At 47.2% G+C, this 16,909-nt stretch overlaps 2 protein-coding genes across 2 annotated transcripts; one reads left to right on the top strand and one right to left on the bottom strand.

The window, feature by feature from the left end:
• Positions 1-479: 479 nt before the first annotated feature.
• Positions 480-2,935, top strand: TOMM22 (translocase of outer mitochondrial membrane 22). Its single transcript, XM_003419761.4, has 4 exons — positions 480-626; positions 841-959; positions 1,393-1,510; positions 1,723-2,935. Exons 1-4 carry the CDS (start codon positions 510-512, stop codon positions 1,795-1,797), a joined length of 429 nt encoding a protein of 142 aa, XP_003419809.1. The 5' UTR covers positions 480-509; the 3' UTR covers positions 1,798-2,935.
• Positions 1,867-16,248, bottom strand: JOSD1 (Josephin domain containing 1). Its single transcript, XM_003419760.3, has 4 exons — positions 15,768-16,248; positions 6,800-6,928; positions 6,441-6,635; positions 1,867-5,795 (listed from the first exon to the last, which is right to left on the bottom strand). The coding sequence occupies exons 1-4, from the start codon at positions 15,950-15,952 to the stop codon at positions 5,696-5,698; spliced, it is 609 nt and encodes a 202-aa protein (XP_003419808.1). The 5' UTR covers positions 15,953-16,248; the 3' UTR covers positions 1,867-5,695.
• Between the last annotated feature and the right edge of the window lie 661 nt (positions 16,249-16,909).

The following is a 16,909-nucleotide window of genomic DNA, read 5'->3' as shown; positions in this document are numbered from 1 at the left end:
TTAACCATTGGGCCACCAGGGCTTCTTAAAAGACCAATAAGCCTCCAGATCTTACGTATTCCTCCCAGTAAACACACCCCTCAGAAAAATGAAACTGGATCAATGTCAAAGTTTGATTCTAGGGAGGCTTGTTAAAAAGCAGACCTAAAGCCCAATTAAAAAAAATTTTTTTTCTGTGCCCACCCTAAACTCACTGAACAGAATTATTGAGGGAGGGACCCGGCAATTTCTTGGTGTGTGCCGTCGAGTCCATTCTGACTCACAGAGGTATGTTTTATGCCTAATTAAATCTGAGACACTGGGTAAAAAAAAAAAAAAAAAAAAAAAAATTTTTTCCCGTTTCACGGATTAGGCAGCTGTCACAATTGGCTAATAGAAGTTTGAACACCTCCATTCCAGGAGGCGGCGCTGTCTCCCCGCCCCGCCTCTCGGTTCCCGGAAGGGCAATTCTGTCCGCGCTTCCCTCCTCGCTCGTCTCCTATCTTCCGCTTCCGGTGTCCCTTAGAGCCATGGCCGCCGCCGCAGTTGCTGCTGGCCCTGGGGTGCCAGTGTCCCCGGACGAATTGCTCCCGAAAGGCGACACCGAGAAGACTGAGGAGGATCTGGAAGAGGACGACGACGAGGAGGTACTGGGTCCCCGCGGGACTGCAAGGCGAGGAGTGAGGGGACGGGCGGGGAGCCGGTCCGCCTGGGGATGTGGGCTCCGCGTGCTGCCGGATCCGGGCGAAGGCGCGTCGCTGAGCCCGGAGAGGTCGGAGCGGAGGCGGGGTTAGGGCCCCCCCTGGGGTCGAGGGGCGGCTGCCGCTGCTTCGGCCAAGACCCGCGCCTCCTCCACCACAGCTAGATGAGACCCTGTCGGAGAGACTATGGGGTCTGACGGAGATGTTCCCGGAGAGGGTCCGGTCCGCGGCCGGAGCCACTTTTGATCTCTCCCTCTTTGTGGCTCAGAAAATGTACAGGTAAGGGACGAAAGCCAAGACACCGTGGGGTGTGCATGGGGTAACTGGTGCTGATGAAGAACACGGGCTTTGGAGGCAGCAGAGCTCGGTTCGAGAGCCTGCTCCCTTTGATTGATTGACCTTGGACCGGTGGTACCGTAACCTTCCTGGGTCTCAATTTCTTCTTCTGTAAGGGTGGGGATTCTTACCTGGCAGGATCATTATTAGGATCATTTCAGATTATCAGAGCTGATTATAAGTAGCTTTTTAAGTAGAAGCACACAGAATGTTAATTGCTGTCACTATATGCTACTGGAACTGCTCCTCCTGTTTATGGCCGGAGTGTAGTGCCAGGGGGCGTGTAGACCTTGTCAAAAACATTGGAGTATGTAGGGTGTGAGAGGTTTGGTTACTAGTTTTTGTGTTTCTCCATCATGCTACCCTGCCTCTGCAGGTTTTCTAGGGCAGCCTTATGGATCGGGACCACCTCCTTTATGATCCTGGTTCTTCCTGTTGTCTTTGAAACAGAGAAGTTGCAAATGGAGCAACAGCAGCAACTGCAGCAGCGACAGGTGAGCTCAGAACCCTGGCTGTTTGCCAGGGGTGGAGAAACAAATCGGTTCTTTCTCCAGCATCTGGGTAATGTGTGGGTAGGGGCTGGGATTCAGACCATTCGTGCTCTTTTAAGTACCTGCCTCTGCTCTCAGTGTTGTTCTTGCATCTACTGTGCTGTGAGATCCCTAGACTTGTACAATCCACTAACTCCCCTCCTCTTCTTTTACAGATACTTCTAGGGCCCAACACAGGCCTGTCAGGAGGAATGCCAGGGGCTCTACCTTCACTTCCTGGAAAAATCTAGATTGTCACTGCTATATCTGAGCTGTCTTGGTGGGAGAAGTTTGCAATTCAATAGTGTTTGAACTGCTGATTATTTGGATTTTTTTTTTTTTTTTTAACTTTGGCACATTGATCTATTTAAACTTGATGGGAAGAATGCTTCCAATACTGTCTCACGGACTCCCAATCTGCAGCTGTGCCCTCACTCTGTCCTGACTGTGCCCTCACTCTGTCCTGACTTACTTCTTCTGCCTTCACTCTGACACCAGAGTGCAGCGGTGCAGACGGTTACTCGCCACCCCACCCCTCACTAAATTGCTCCTAGTTGTTCTGGAAGAGCCCCCCACTCTCCCATTGTGCGGTAGAAACTGATGCCAGTGGGAGGAGTGTACTCCTGACCACTGGTGACTGTTCTTTTTTTTTTTTTTTTTTCCCCAGAATGGAGATGTTGGGGAAGGACATGCACACAGTATGAACAGACAAAATGCATTATAGGTGTAGCCAAATCAGCCACTGGGCATCTTTCTGTGTGCTGGGGTGGAGGGAGGGCCAGCAGCAGCCTGGACCACAGGATGGAGACAGGGACAGCAGGAGCTGGTTTCCCCTGCACATTTTGGCTGTTCAAACTGTGTGTGTGTATAAAAAAAAAAGTCAGTGCTCACTTTTTGTATTTAAATATTAAAAACGATTCCAACTGAAAGTGTTATCCATATGCTTGTGGTACATGCCTCAGTGTTACTTAGACCAACCAGCTCCTGCCACTTTAGCTCACAAAGCATCTTTGGAGGGCAAAGACCTGCACTGCCTCTTGCACTTCTTCTCACCAAAGCCAGCACCACCATCTTAACATCATTGGCCCTTGAGGCCCATGTTAGTTAAGTTCCTAAAAGTAAAATCTCTGAAGAAAATTGTTAGCCAAGAACTTCCTCTAATAATTTTTGCCCTGAATTCAGGCGATCACTTTTAGACCCACTAGCCTAAAACAGAGAGTTGAGTGAGTCCATGTGCTTGTGTAGTCTACAATGACATGGCACAATTATAATGTACTTATAAAGAATGATGGACAGTGCTGATTTCTAGTCTGGGGGACCTGCCAGTAGAACTTTGTTGTGACCTAGTTTATTAAAATAACTGCTGAGGTGAGCCACTGATAAATCCAATTGTAGCCTTTATCTTTGAATTTTACGGTCTATTTAACGTAACATTCACTGAGCACATACAGGAGTAGTGCTAAGCCTTTTATGTAGGTGATATATCCGGGCAATACAATTTAGCAGTAGTCCTATCTCAGAGATGACAAAACAGCCACAGAAAGGTTAAGTACTTTGCATAAGGCCACACAGTAAGTGCTGGATGTGGATTGAAATCCAGGTGGTACAGTCACAGGGCCCTGCTGTATACCTGGGTTCTGGGATAATCTAGGCCCTCCATTCAGATGCACTTGTTAACTAAGGAAAAACAACTAGTCACCAGCCAAAGCTGGTACAGTCAACTTGTAGATGGGGTCTTCAAATGTCAGGTTTCATTTTTGTAAATAAAAGCAAACTGAAAAATGCCCCAGAGGCTTCTTTAGAGTCAAAGTAAGTATTTTGTCTCTGGATTTTTCAGGTGAAAAGTCTGATTAAAGTCCAATAAGCCTACAAAAGACGACTTATTATGGTAGTGAATTCTTTTTAAAGCAGTATCATGCTAACATTTATTTTTTTCTTTACATAATTCAGGCAGACAAGGAAGGAGATTTATGTATGGAATTTTCCATTTTTAATATTTGGTTAAACAAAATACATCTTTTGTAAACAAACCCAGCACAAGGCCAACAACAACAAAAACGGGAATAAAAGCAAGAAAAACAAAAAGCCTAGGGTGGCCCCTTCTTGGGCATCAGGGTCAGGCCTGCTCCCTTCCTTAAAGGAAGTGGGGCTTTTTGCCCATGGGCATCAGCATGGGTCCCTGTTCCTAAGCACCAGAATTGGATATGAACAGAGAAACCAGCCCTGAAACATTTAAGTGTCTTTGCGTAGCCCACTGACTCGTGGACTCCAAGTGCGTGGAACTCCATTGAGGTGCCGTTTACACAGGCCCAAGCAGATTTGTGGGGAGGAAATTCTTCCTCTTTCCAGGAAATGGCTATCACGAACAGTGCCAATGGACCCAGAAACGGCTTGCTATCACATACAGTGCCAGTGGACCCAGAAATGGCTTGCTATCACATACAGTGCCGATGGACCGAAGGTCCTGCTTGTGACAATCAGCAAGGTTGGCTGTAACTTCTGGCCGGTGCTGGTTGGAATGTCATTGTGCGGGGGTAGAGAGCTCCCTGTGGTGCCAAGCAGGTCTGGTATAGAAAATGGTACAGAAGAGACTGCGGCCAGTTGCTGGGAGGACGTAATGCAGTAGCCGCTTGGTGGCTTCTGTTACTCAGCATAAAAAACGGCCTCGTTGGATTGAAGATAACATGTGCAGAAAAAGTGCTGGTGTAAACATGCACTCCAGTCACAGTGGGGAGAAAGCCTCAGCTTTGTCCCACTAATCTTGCTCAGGTTCGACGTGCAAGCCCCGGGCTGGCTCTGCTGCTGACAAGAAGTCTGGCCAGTGGGACAGCTCCCAGACCTGGCAAGACCATTGATTTGTGAGGACTGGACAGGTCCGCCTGCCTGCCTATCTGCCTGATGCAGCCACACCGCTGGCGACACAGTGGTGCCATACCTATTTCCCCATCTCTTTTGTTTTCCAAAGTTACAGGAACGGCGGCCTACAACATTTAAAGAGGTAGGGGGCAGGTCAATTCTCTGATTTGCAAAGGAACCTCCAGAAAGATGACAAACCCAGGTCCTGTAACAATGCACATAACCATCCAACTTGAGGACTCTGCTTCTTGTCACTAAAGTGAGCCTGACCTCCTCAGCCTAGGACTTCTACCAATTTTATCTGCTCTTAAACTCTAAGGGGCTTATCTTCACAATACTTCCCTCACCCTACTGTCCCAACGGAGTGGAATTTGGTCTCAAAGGTAGACATACGTTTTTCTGATTTTCCCAAAGTGGGTCAACGGGAAAAAGTGCTCTTTTGCCTTGTCTTCTCCCCCAAAAAACCTGAAACCAAACCTGCTGCTGTCGAGTTGATTCCAACTCTTCTGCCCTAGGGCCCTCTAAATCAATGTAGTGAAATGGCAGGAACAAAACCGGACTGAGAGCCATTGAAAACAAGCTGTCCCGTGCATGCCTGCCCCAGTTTGGCTTTAGCCATGTCCTCTTAGGTATCTATCTCACCTCTGTCAAGCTAGAATATTGCAGGATTCAACCACCCGGCTTAGAATATTGGAGAACTTTTTTATAGAACTCCAAAGATGGCCATAAATGACCCTTAAACATGGGGGTCCCGTTAAGGGATAAAAAGGGGGTGGCATTAAGGGTTGGAGACAGCATGCTGTACCACGGCTAGGGTTTTAGAGATGGCTTCCTGAGACACCCCAATGCTCTAGGTCCTTTGAGCCGGTCACATGGGCTATGGATGTACTATGTCTTCAGACCCGTTGGTTTGGCAGGAAAGGGAAAGTGGAGGCAGCATCTCCAGGTGGGTCTGGAGCAGCCATGATTAACTCCAGCAGAACCTGTGTCAAGTCCTCACAGGAAAGGGGAAAATAAACTAGGACCCACCTTTCTTTCTCTGTCTTGAAACCAAGGGTCTTCAATGGCTTGCCCTAAGCACACAAAGCTCCTACCTTCCTTTCCCAGGAACAAGTAACGCTGGTGGTGGTTCTTCTAACAGTCCACACTTCTGTCCTATTGCACTGTCAAATCTGGGGGGGAAATCCCGACGAGATGTTTGGGGAAGTGGCAAGGGCAGGCAGGCTGTGTAGGCCACAGCACATCACGGAGGCTTAAGGGGCTGAGGTGAGGGGCAGGTTGGGTAGAACTGCATTACACGTCAGCCCTCCAGCTCTGACGGGCCTCCACCTCTTCTGGTACCACCAGCAGGAGTTCACAGTTCTTTCCTCGCAAATGATGTTTTAGAAATTTCCTATGGGAAGAAGGCAGATGGAAGAGAAAAGGAAATGCTGGTGAAGCTGAGAATTCCACACTCAGGGCTACGTATTCAGCAGAAACTCCATTATTTATGCCCCACTGTGCTCCTAAAAACACTCTAATAGTCCATCTCTTCTTGCGGGGCTCTGCATTTGATTAACCCCCAATCTATCCAGCTAGATTTCCAATCTGAATTTTTGCCAATGGTAACTGGTTCTGTGAAGAACAGAGCTCGAAGTCCTCTAAAGTGAAGGACTTCTAATTGAAACGAACAAAAAAAGTTCCTTCTTTGGTCACTGGGAGAATTAGTCTGCTCTGACCTGAATAAGTCTTCCTTTCTCTGAACTGGCAACTATCTTGCTGCAGTTGTTTAAGTGCGGAGAACATTAGAACACTAGTCCTACCAGACCAGAAGCCCTGTAGAACTTTCCTACCAAAAGGACTTAAAGTCTTAATGGTCCATCTAAGATGAGGGTCTTTTAAGTCTGAGACCCTATGATTCTAAGGTAGGGAAATGATCCAAGGAGACAGAAATATCATTAGTGTCTCTCTTTTGTCAAATAAATGAAAGATGACCTCAACTTCCTCAGAATACCAAAATGAAGGAGCCCAGCACATTAGCCACAGCACCGGAGACTACCTGAGCTCACTCTCGCCTCCGATCCACTCAGGCATCTTGAGTTTGGAGTCGAGGTTGTAGTAGGCACCTCCCACCTCTCGCACGCAGATCCAGTGCTGCCTTTTCAGAGGCAACTTCAATGGACCCCAGCACAGGCTGGAGGGCAGATTCATGATGAAGCCCATGACGTTAGTGAGAGCAATGACACTGACATCCCTGAAGAGGAGGAAGGGTGTTAGGTTCCAAGGCAGTCCACTGCCCAAGGTTCCCTGGCTGTAAAGCTACAAATCAGTTACCTCCCCACTCATGCCTTGAATTCCAGTACTGAAGGCTTTCACCACACCCATACCGTGCTCCAAGTCAAGCCTGGCTTGAATTACCTGCGCTTGTCCCACCAAACGGCCTCATAGCCTTTGGTCTGAAGTGCCGCCATGATGACATTCACATCGTAGTTCCCATTTCCCAGCATGCTCTTCTTGTGGGGTGTCACCATCGTGTTTGGAGACAACCTAAACATGTGAAAAAAAGAGGACTGAGACTCACTGGTCTGTGTAACCCCTCCTGGCCCTGCACTACCAGGACAGAAGCAGCACATATCCCACTACCCCTAGAAGCTAGTTTCCCCTCATTCAGGTGCCATTTAACTAGTTTGTATCAGAGTAATTCGTAGTCTGCTCCAGCTGTTCTTGGAATTACCTCTCTTTATGCAACACACCTCAGTATGGGTGGGGCCTATCTGCCTGCCATTCAGCGTGTCTACAGTGCAGTCAACGGACACACAGCACGTACCATGGAGGAGTCTCCTTTGTCAAATCCCCAGCCTATCCATTTCTACAGTCTTCTTCCCCCAACTGCTTAGCTTCCTGCCTTTGATATAAGCCTTTTTTTTTTTTTTTTAAACACTGGAAAATAGCACTTGACATTTTCATTTGCACGGGTAGCAAATGCTGTTACTCCTTTTTTTTTTTTTTTTTTTTTACAGTTTAAGCATTTCCTACTTAAGGCTTGCATGCTTGTGATCATTAAATACTCCAAGGCCTAGAGGGGCCTAAGGCAGGTAATACACATCTATGAATTGGGGACAGAGTAAAGCAATAAAGACTGGCGAGGCCTATGTCAACTGAAAATGCACGACCCACCTAAAGACGCTCCAAACATACACATGTATGTCTGTGTTCGTATAATACTTACACGATATTTAAAAAAAATTAAACACACACATGATCAATTGAAAAAAAATTTTGTGCAACACAGAACTCAACTGCGGTCCTGTTTGCCTACCCGGCTTTGAGACATTTTTTGCCAAGTCGCTTCATCTCAAGACAAGGTGTATGCTGAGGACAACTCCAATTCTATTGTTTGCCTTCATGGACTTATCAGCCCAGCGTCTAAGGAAAGGCCATCCCGAAGGAAGAAGGGTTAGCGTGCCGTTTACCTTCGTGCGAAGGGGAGATGTTATGAGTTCCCTCAGGAATAAAAGCGGAGGGCAGATGTCCAGGAGGTTACTAAATGCCATCTCTGGAGGAGAATCATGGCTTCAGGCCAAGGATAAAAAAAAAAAAAAAAAACCCCACTGCCCTCAAGTGGATTCTGACTCATAGTGACCCTACAAGATAGAGTAGAACTGCCCCACAGGGTTTCCAAGGAGCAGCTGGTAGATTCGAACCGCTGACTTTTTGGTTAGCAGTAAAGCTGTTAACCAGTGTGCCACCAAAAAAGAACAACAAACTCATGGCTGTCAAGTCGATTTCAACTCACAGCTACTTTGTAGGGCAGAGCAGAACTGCCCCATAGGGTCATCGGGGCTCCTAAAAACTTAAGAAAACTTTAGAATTTAGAGCACTTTTTTTTTTTTTTTTTAAACTTCTCTACACACAGCAGCCATTCTGATTCTTTTTCAAACACAAAACATACTCCTGCCACTGCTTAAAACCCTCCAATGGTTCCCAAAGCACTTAAGTAGAATCTAAATCCCCTCCCCTGGCTGGCAAGGCTGCTGGGGAGCCTGTTGACTCCTCTGTTACCTCTTACCACACCGACCTTCCTTCTGGTTCCTGAACACACAAACCTCATTCTCACCTAAGGGCCTCTGCATTCGCCAGCTGTTCCCACCACCTGGAATGCACTTTCCCTAGATCTTTGCTTGCTCTGCTCCGTAGTATTTGAGTCTCAAATATTACTGCTTTAGACAGGCCTTTCCTGACCACCCAGCCTTAAGTTTTCCCCACTCACTTCCTCTTACGTCAACTTGTTTCGAGTTAATTACAGACCTTGTCACTACCAGACATGTTTTTCCATGTCTGTTTTCCCACACCAGAATGGCAGCAGGGGACTTGTCTACCTTGTTAGTATCACCAGGGCCTGGTATGTGATCGGTGCTCAAAGGATGCTTGTTAAAATGTTACTCATGTTTATTTTGCTATTCTATTTCTTTGCCTGTAAATATTAATACTAAACCCTTAAAATGAAAAAGATGTGCTTGTCTCCACAACTAGCAAGGGAGGGTGATCTGAGAACACTAAACTCCACTCTGCACCAAACTTTACCTGTAATAATAGCTGCCACTTACTGAAAACCTCTGTGCCAAGCACGCTGGCAGATGTTTTCATCACGTGCATCTCATTTACTCCTCACAATAAACCTATGAGGGTAGGGATTATTACTTCCATTTTATGGATGTAAAAATTGAGGTTTGGTGATGTTAAACAATGTGCCCTTAATCACCTACCTTACATGAGACAGGACTAGGATTCAAACTTAGCTTTGTTTGAGTCCAAAGTTGTGTTTGCTGCCTATGGCGACAACCCACAAATCAGAGTGGGTGGGGACGGCAGGATGATAAAGGAAAAGGCCAGAAGCAACAGCTGAGTCCCTGGGGCCTGGGCCTAAAAAGTGGCTTAATAGGACAAAGGCCCTCAGTGGGTTCTTGGCCACTTGGATTAAATGAGAAAGCGTATGAAAAAAACACTAGCTCAAGATACAGCAAACTTACCTTCAACACCTTTTCAGTGGCTTCCCGTTATCTTCAATCAAGTCTTGGACCAATACATGCCTGAAGGCTCCTACAATGAAAACTCGGAGTCTTCCACCTCCTTTCACCATGTAACTCCCCACGCCAGGCTAAACCTTGAAGTAGCACTTTCTCAAGTGTGTTCCCAGAGAGACCGGCTCTGTGCACTTTTACAGAGCGCCACAGAAAGCATTAGCATAATGGCTGAAGGAATTAAGTAATCAAGCAGGTTTCCTGCAGCAATTCTGCAAGTCCTGAGTATGTTAATATTCACTTTGAGTCTCCGGGAGGGGGGCTGTAATATGTTTCAGTTTCCAAACATATTTGACCACATAAACATGTTTCTGAGGGGCACTTGACAGGACGAGTGTTCCAAGGATCTCTCTTCCCTGTCCTTCATCTTTCATCTCAGATCCTTTCCTGTCTATTCCTACTACCTCTTCCCTAGCTGGAGTCCCTCGCCTGACACCCGGACTTTTTGAAACAGGTTGATCTCCTCGCTTCCAAACTCCTTCCACTAATTCAACCTACACATTCCTGCCACATTCACCTTCCCCAAACACACAGGCATCAGTTTACTTCCTTATGTAGGAACTGACGCTGGGGCCAACTGCCTGGTGGGTCACCCCCCAAACCTCCCCACTCACTTGGCCTGCCTTGTTTCCTCTCTCTAGGCTCAGTGTACTTCAGGGGACCATGATCATTTAGGCCTTTATTCTTTTATGCTATCTCCGATTCCAAGCCAAATCCTGTAGCTTCTTCAAGCTCAACCTCACATATGATGTCTTCCATGGAATCTTTCCTGACTCCTCTGTGTAACAGAAAAAGGAGGGAGATTTGAAAGACCACACAAATCTGAATTCGAATCCAAGCACCACCATCACTAACTGTGAGATTTAAGTTTTATGCCTGTGATCTTATCTATAAAAATGAGAATGATTCCTTCCTTATAGGCCCACTGAAGAGCTCAGTTACTTCATAGATGGCCAACCAAACAGTAAGTCCTTAAGCAAAAGGGGATGGCTTTTCTACTCTGTATCCCTCACAGCTAGGCACTGGCAACTTAATAACATGTGCTGACAACCCATAGCATTTTGTGATCAATTGAGGAAAAGCTGAGAGTAACTTCCATTCATCTCATTTGTAGAGGAGTCATCATTTCCATAAGTGGGCTCAATCCAGCACACCCAATACCCCAGGACTTGCTTTTAATTAAACATTTATCAAGTACCCATTGTGTTAGCTACTCTTCTGGGCTTTATCACTTAATCCTCCCATCAGTCTTGCACAGCTATTAGGCCCGTATTGTACATCAGGAACCTGAGGTGCAGAGGCACTACAGCAAACTGCAGTCACACTGCTGGTAAGACTAGACTGGGCAGTCTCTTGGAGGTTTCAGCACAATGACCTGTCCCTGTGAAATTTCAAGGAACCCTACTGATTCCAGGCGAAGGTTTTCTTGAGACTCCCTAGCAAACTCCTGTGCAGGGCTGCCTGAGTCATTTCCATAGACATCTCGGGCTACGTGGAGCCTCTTCTCTTTGTCATTACAGCCAGAGGTCGGGACCACGAGATGCAAAGTGATGTAAAAGTGAGAAGACAGGCTCAGTCTGGGTCTCTCCACTAATGCCTATGCCCTCAAGTAAGTCCTGCTCCTCTCTTGTTGTTACCACTGCCTGGCTACGATGATGGTTTTGGATTTCAATGAAAAGGGAGATGGGGAGACATTTCATCAAGATTCCTCTCTCCCCCAGAAAAAGATTTTCCTTTTTATCAGATCTGAAGAGATTGTGACATTAAAAAGCATGGAAATATAGCTCAGAACTTCCAGACATGTTTTTAAATCAGTTAATACAGGCAAAGCAGGCTTCACCGAGCTGGGCACACAGTGAGCGCTCTGCAGGTACAGCTATTGTTACCATAACTACATGTTTTACACGAGAACTCACATCTTAGAGGCTAATACTCTGATATACCTTTTCTCAATTAACAACCACCATACCTTTAAATCTGGACCCTTCTACCTGCTCACTGGAGCCCTAGTGGCACAGTGGTTAGGAGCTATGGTGAGCTACAGCTCCTAACCAAAAGGTCGGCAGTTCGAATCCACCAGCCACTCCTTAGAAACCCTGTGGGCAGTTCTACCGTCCTACAGGGTTGCAATGAGTCCGAATCGACTGAACAGCAATGGGTTTGGTTTACCTGCTCACTGTAGTGCTGTTAGTGGCCCTTGAGTCAGCCCCTGACTCACAGCAACCCAATGCACAATGGAATAAAATGCTGCCTAGTCCTGCACCATCCCCACTGATTGGCTGTATATCCGACAATTGTGATCCATAGGGTTTCTCAAGGCTGATTTTCCCAAGTAGGTTGCCAGGCCTTTCTTCCCAGTCTTAGTCTGCAAGCTCTGCTGAAACCTGTTAGCATCATAGCGACACACAAACCTCCCATGACAAATGGGCGGTGGCTGTGCATGGGGCGTACTGACCAGGAATCAAACCCGGGTATTCCACACGGAAGGCAAGAATTCTACCACTGAACCACGACTCCCCCCATCTACTTGTTCAGTGACCTTTTAATGGGGAGGCTGGAGGACTTCCCTTCCGTAGCCAACTGCTGGTTGTTCACTAACATCCGTGATCCCTTCATCTCTTCCCATGCTAATCAGATTTTTTTCCCCTGGTACCAAGCTAATTTTCTTCTAATTAGGCTTTAATAGCTATTTTATTTGGGAGAGGAACACTTAGGTGGCTACAAGAACATTTTGTCACTGAAAAACTAGGATGAGTCTAGTGAAAATGTTTGGGGCCTGAGGCTTTCCAAAACAACCCAACAAAGCTGCTACTGTATCATTTGACTTCTAAGTCCCCTTGGTTTTCCAACTTATATAACCAAACCAAACCCGTTGCTGTTGATTCACAGCGACCCTACAGGACAGAGGAGAACTGCCCCATAGACTTTCCAAGACTGTAAATCTTTATGGAAGCAGGCTGCTAGATCTTTCTCCCACCAGTGGCTGGTGGGTTTGAACTGCTGACCTTTCAGTTAGCAGCAGAGTGCTTAACCCACTGTGCCACTAGGGGTCCTTGACAGACATATACACAGGATAAAACGTATGAGATAAAACATCCTTACCCATACACGAGCAGGGTACAGCAGAAAAAAGATGTGGCAGCCTGCTTCCGTAAAGACTAATCTTGGAAACCCTATGGGGCAGCTCTACTCTGTCCTACAGGGTCACTGAGAGTTGGAATAAGCTCTGTGACGCCTGCCCAGATTCTCTGGTCTTTTCTTCAATTTCACATGCTGAGTACTGAGCCCTTTCAAACCAATGACCTTTTCCGCTATTACTGCAGAAGTGACCATTATCTTCAAAAGCCTCTGTCACACCTAACTTTTCCCTTCCCTATCTCTTTGTTGCTACCAAGTCTGTCAGCTTCTAAGTTCCTATTCATTTCTATTCCAAGCATGAGTCATCTCACATCCACAACTGTATTGAAACTCCACCCTGCTTTTGTATTTCTCCTGGCTAAATTTTTTTTTTCTAATCTGGCTAAAATTCAACTGCTAGAATGAACTTCTTCTCAACCAGTGGCGCAAATCATCATTATTCTCCCCATCTTACCATTTATCAGTCACATTTTCATAAAATCATCAAACTTTAGCTCTGGGAATTTAAAATTTTCTAAGCTTGCCAGCATTGCTCTTCTGTTAAGCTCCAAACTGATCATCTTTTCACTTTTAAAATTGCTGCAAATTCCATGGTTCTAACTCCACTTTGGAAACCCTGGTGGCGTAGTGGTTAAGTGCTACAGCTGCTAGCCAAGGGGTCGGCAGTTTGAATCCGCCAGGCGCTCCTTGGAAACTCTATGGGGCAGTTCTATGCTGTCCTATAGGGTCGCTATGAGTCGGAATCGACTCGACGGCACTGGGTTTGGTCTGGGTTTTTAACTCCACTTAAATCAATTTTCCAGGCCTAACCAATACAAAGCCCTGAAATACACTTCTCAGAGGCTGAGTCCTGTTCAGCTTGTTTTCCCTACAGAGCCTAGCAGTGCCTGGCACACTGGCGGAAGCTAGTAAACGTTTAAAAAATTCCATCTTCTCTCCCTCCCCTCTTCTCCCTTTCCTTTGTCCTCTGGATCCCTTCCCCACTCCTTTTTCATTCCTACCTGTCCATACAAAACACTCTGGATTGGGACAGAGTATCTCTTACATATGTTTGCTTTTACTTTGAAGGGGATTTTTACATTTTGTAGATAGGGATTGAGAGCAAAACAATTTGCTAAAGCTTTTAAAAGCCTGGAATAGAACCCTGGTTCCACGTGGGTGTTTAGCGAATATTTAGCATTCTTTTGTCCAGGGAAAACAGGCGGAAAGACTCCTGCTGTTACCCACAAATGCTTCATGATCACAGCCCAGATCTTCAGTCCTGCACCCAACTTGCTGTTATTAGCAGCGTCAATGGCTACTGACGGTAAAAGGGCTCTGACAAATCTTTGCAATACTCAGGGAGCTGCAGAGCCCTCCGAGGGGCAGGCCCTGGACTCACAAAGCCTGCATCCAAATCCTGCATCCAAATCCTGCGATTAACAGCTCTATCAACTCTCTGGGCCATGATTTCCTCATCTGGAAAATGGGAAATAACAGAATCTGCTTCCTAAGAGTGGCGTGAGGATTGAGTAAGTGTTCACGTGTGTTAGTCATCGTCGTGATTATCCCCCTTGTCAGGTCAGGGGCCAATTTTCCAGACGTAAGAAACTTTTTTACCGGACAGAACTGGATACACAGAATCTTGCCTGACACTGATTTACTAGTCAAACTGGGCAAATCAACTTCAACCAAATCCTAGTTTCGTTCAATGCAAAACGCGGAGAGAGGGAGCCATCATTGATAGTGCTGTTCTAAGACTGTTACGTATCACAAGGTACCAAGCACACTTAAGTACTTATTGTGAATCCTTTCCTTCTTTTAATGGACTGGGTCCTCCTTCCTACTCCTTTCAGCTAACATGACTTGATTACCTGAGACCAACTCTCTTGCCTCCCAGGGCCCCATTTCCTGAAGAGAGTTAATTCTACTCACTGCCTGATAACGACCACAATGCACGGGCCACACTTGCCCGGCTAAGGCTATCACTTGTTATTACTGGCATGTGAAAATAACTGCTCCCATTAGTTTTGTCAGCACACTGGGCTTCACGTTCCTTTGAGAGAAAGCCTACAGTTCCTGCAGGGTAAATGGTCCACGCCTGTGCTTCAGACAGCACCCAAAACAGGTGGCTTCCTGCTGTAATTCAGGTCTTTGTGGGGCAATCATTTCACGTCCGAATGAAGGGAGTCAGAAAAGTCTTCTGGAACTGCCAACATGTGCTGCTGGGGGCCTTCTGTGGCCTTCTCTGCACTGAGGGCTGAGCAGGCCCAATCCTTTCTACTTGGAATGATCAGACAAGCTCACAGTCAAAGTTGCTACAGACATGTAGCTGTGTCCATCCAGAAACTGCAGCACTAATTCTCAAACCCTTTGATGAAAAATTTGAGAAGAAATCAAAGCAGAGAAAAAAAACCTGAATTTCTATTAACCTGTAGGGTGACATCTGGCTTTCTAGTGGATATGAAAGGTCATCTAGAATAAAGTAAAAATGGGAGGAGCATCTGGAGTTGGCTTTAAATCACATCTTTGCTACTTTAAAGCCATTTGGACAATTTACCTGACCTTTCCGCCTGTTTCTATGGTATGACAGTAAAACGAATGTTGAAAGGGCTACACAAAACAATGTATGAAAAGCATCCAGGCCAGCACACGGCCTCTCAGAGAAGCTAAGCGCCGTGTATATACTCTTCTTGTGGCACCCCACCACATTCCACCTTTCAATACAGATGCCTGAGTACATAACTTGTCCCCCTTCTAGAGCATAACCTCCTTGGGCGCAGGGCGAAAGGCATTATAGCATAGTGGTCAACAGCCCAGATACAAACCTGCATTCAACCCTAGCTCCATCTCTTACTGTGTTACCTTAGGTAAATTACTTAACTCCTCTGAGCACTGTCTTTACCTCTAAAATGGAAACAAGACATACAATGGATTCCATTGGACTGTTGGGGGATCCTGTGGGATAACACAAGTGAGACTCTTAGCATTGTACCTAACCCATAGTGAGTGCTCAATAAACGGTAGTGATTAGTACTACCTTCCCACCCTTGTGTGTGTCACTTATAGCTGCTAATAACATTTGGCTACTAACGCCTGTTGGTCTGTAGGTATATGAAACTGAGACAGGCCCCACCCACAGAAATTCCGAAATCTTAAGGATTAAGACGCCAAGAACGGTCCCCTACCTCTGGAAAATTTCTTGCAGTGTTTCCCGGGTGAAGGCGTTGCTGTCCTGGAAGACGTTGTTGAGGGCATGAAGGGCACAAAGCTCCCTGCGCTGTTTCTCATGGTAGATTTGTGGGGGTGCTGCCTGAGGCAGCTCCAATGATTCGGATTTGGCCTTGTCTCCTTTCCATGGCACGCAACTCATGTTTTTCGTTTTAGATTCCAGAGAGGGCTGAAAATACCCCACTCTCACCCCCCGAGGAAGAATGTAATCTTCTCGGTCTTTTCAGGGTTCCTGAGGTCCACCTTATTCTCTGGTGTCCATGATTTATGCTTTGTCACTGAGAGAAGAGGTTGGAATCCAAAGAAAAAAAAAATCCACTTTTCTCTTCTCAATAGAAAAAATAATTCTTTGGATTAGTTTATTTCGTTACTACTGCCAAAACGCAGAGTTAAAAAAAAATACAAAATCTAAGACTTTGTTTCTTTTTTCCCCCACCCTACCCTCCAACTCCCCTCCAAAAACCACGATTTTCTTGTTGGGTTTTCCTCGTTGCAAACGCCAACCAGGCCTCAAAGCAAGTGGACTGAACCGAATCGGTCACATCGCTCCTTTTCTTCCATTTCTTTCGAACCGCAACACCACTGACCCAGGAAACAAGGCCTAGGTGGTGGATGAAACGCCGAATCCCAGGGGCTAGCGAGGGCCGGCCAGCGCGGGGTCACGGGCCGTGCTGGAGCCCCGGGGGCGGCTCTCCATCTCCGCGGGGCCGGTGAGCCCCGCCGGGCGCAGGCCGAGGCGGGCGTGGCTCCGTCCGAAAGCGCGGTCTCTGGCCCCTCGACGCGGTCCTGGGGAGGAGACAACGCCAGTCAGCCCCGGCGGCCCAGGGCGCCGCCTAGGGCCGGGCTGGCCCGGGAAGCAGCGCGGCGGGTGCGGCCCTAGCCCGAGGGAAGGTCCGGCGCGGCGGCGGGCAGGCCCGCGAGGGGTGGGGCCGGACAATTCGCCTCGCCCTCCAGGCCCGGGCGCGGAGGGACCGGCCCCCGGCTCGCCGCCCCCACCCAGCTTCCCCGCCCGTCACGTGAGTGCCAGCCGGGGCGCCCTCCCGCCACTCCCCCACCCCCGGCCCCCAAACTCCCCGGGCCAACTCGCGAACGCGCCGAC

This window comes from Loxodonta africana, chromosome 4 (genome assembly GCF_030014295.1).
Source record: "Loxodonta africana isolate mLoxAfr1 chromosome 4, mLoxAfr1.hap2, whole genome shotgun sequence".
Lineage (NCBI taxonomy): Eukaryota > Metazoa > Chordata > Mammalia > Proboscidea > Elephantidae > Loxodonta > Loxodonta africana.
This window is presented reverse-complemented; position numbering and strand designations above follow the sequence as displayed.

Bases quoted from the DNA above. Each gene is read 5' to 3' on its own strand.
- JOSD1 (XM_003419760.3), bottom strand. From the start codon at position 15,952: ATGAGTTGCGTGCCATGGAAAGGAGACAAGGCCAAATCCGAATCATTG. The intron at 6,929-15,767 runs GTAGGGGACCGT...TCACATGTTTAG, and splicing joins CTGCAAGAAATTTTCCAGAG to GTTGTCTCCAAACACGATGG. The intron at 5,796-6,440 runs GTAGTCTCCGGT...TTCTTCCCATAG, and splicing joins GGAGGCGAGAGTGAGCTCAG to GAAATTTCTAAAACATCATT.
- TOMM22 (XM_003419761.4), top strand. From the start codon at position 510: ATGGCCGCCGCCGCAGTTGCTGCTGGCCCTGGGGTGCCAGTGTCCCCG. The intron at 627-840 runs GTACTGGGTCCC...CCTCCACCACAG, and splicing joins AAGAGGACGACGACGAGGAG to CTAGATGAGACCCTGTCGGA. The intron at 1,511-1,722 runs GTGAGCTCAGAA...CTTCTTTTACAG, and splicing joins AGCAACTGCAGCAGCGACAG to ATACTTCTAGGGCCCAACAC.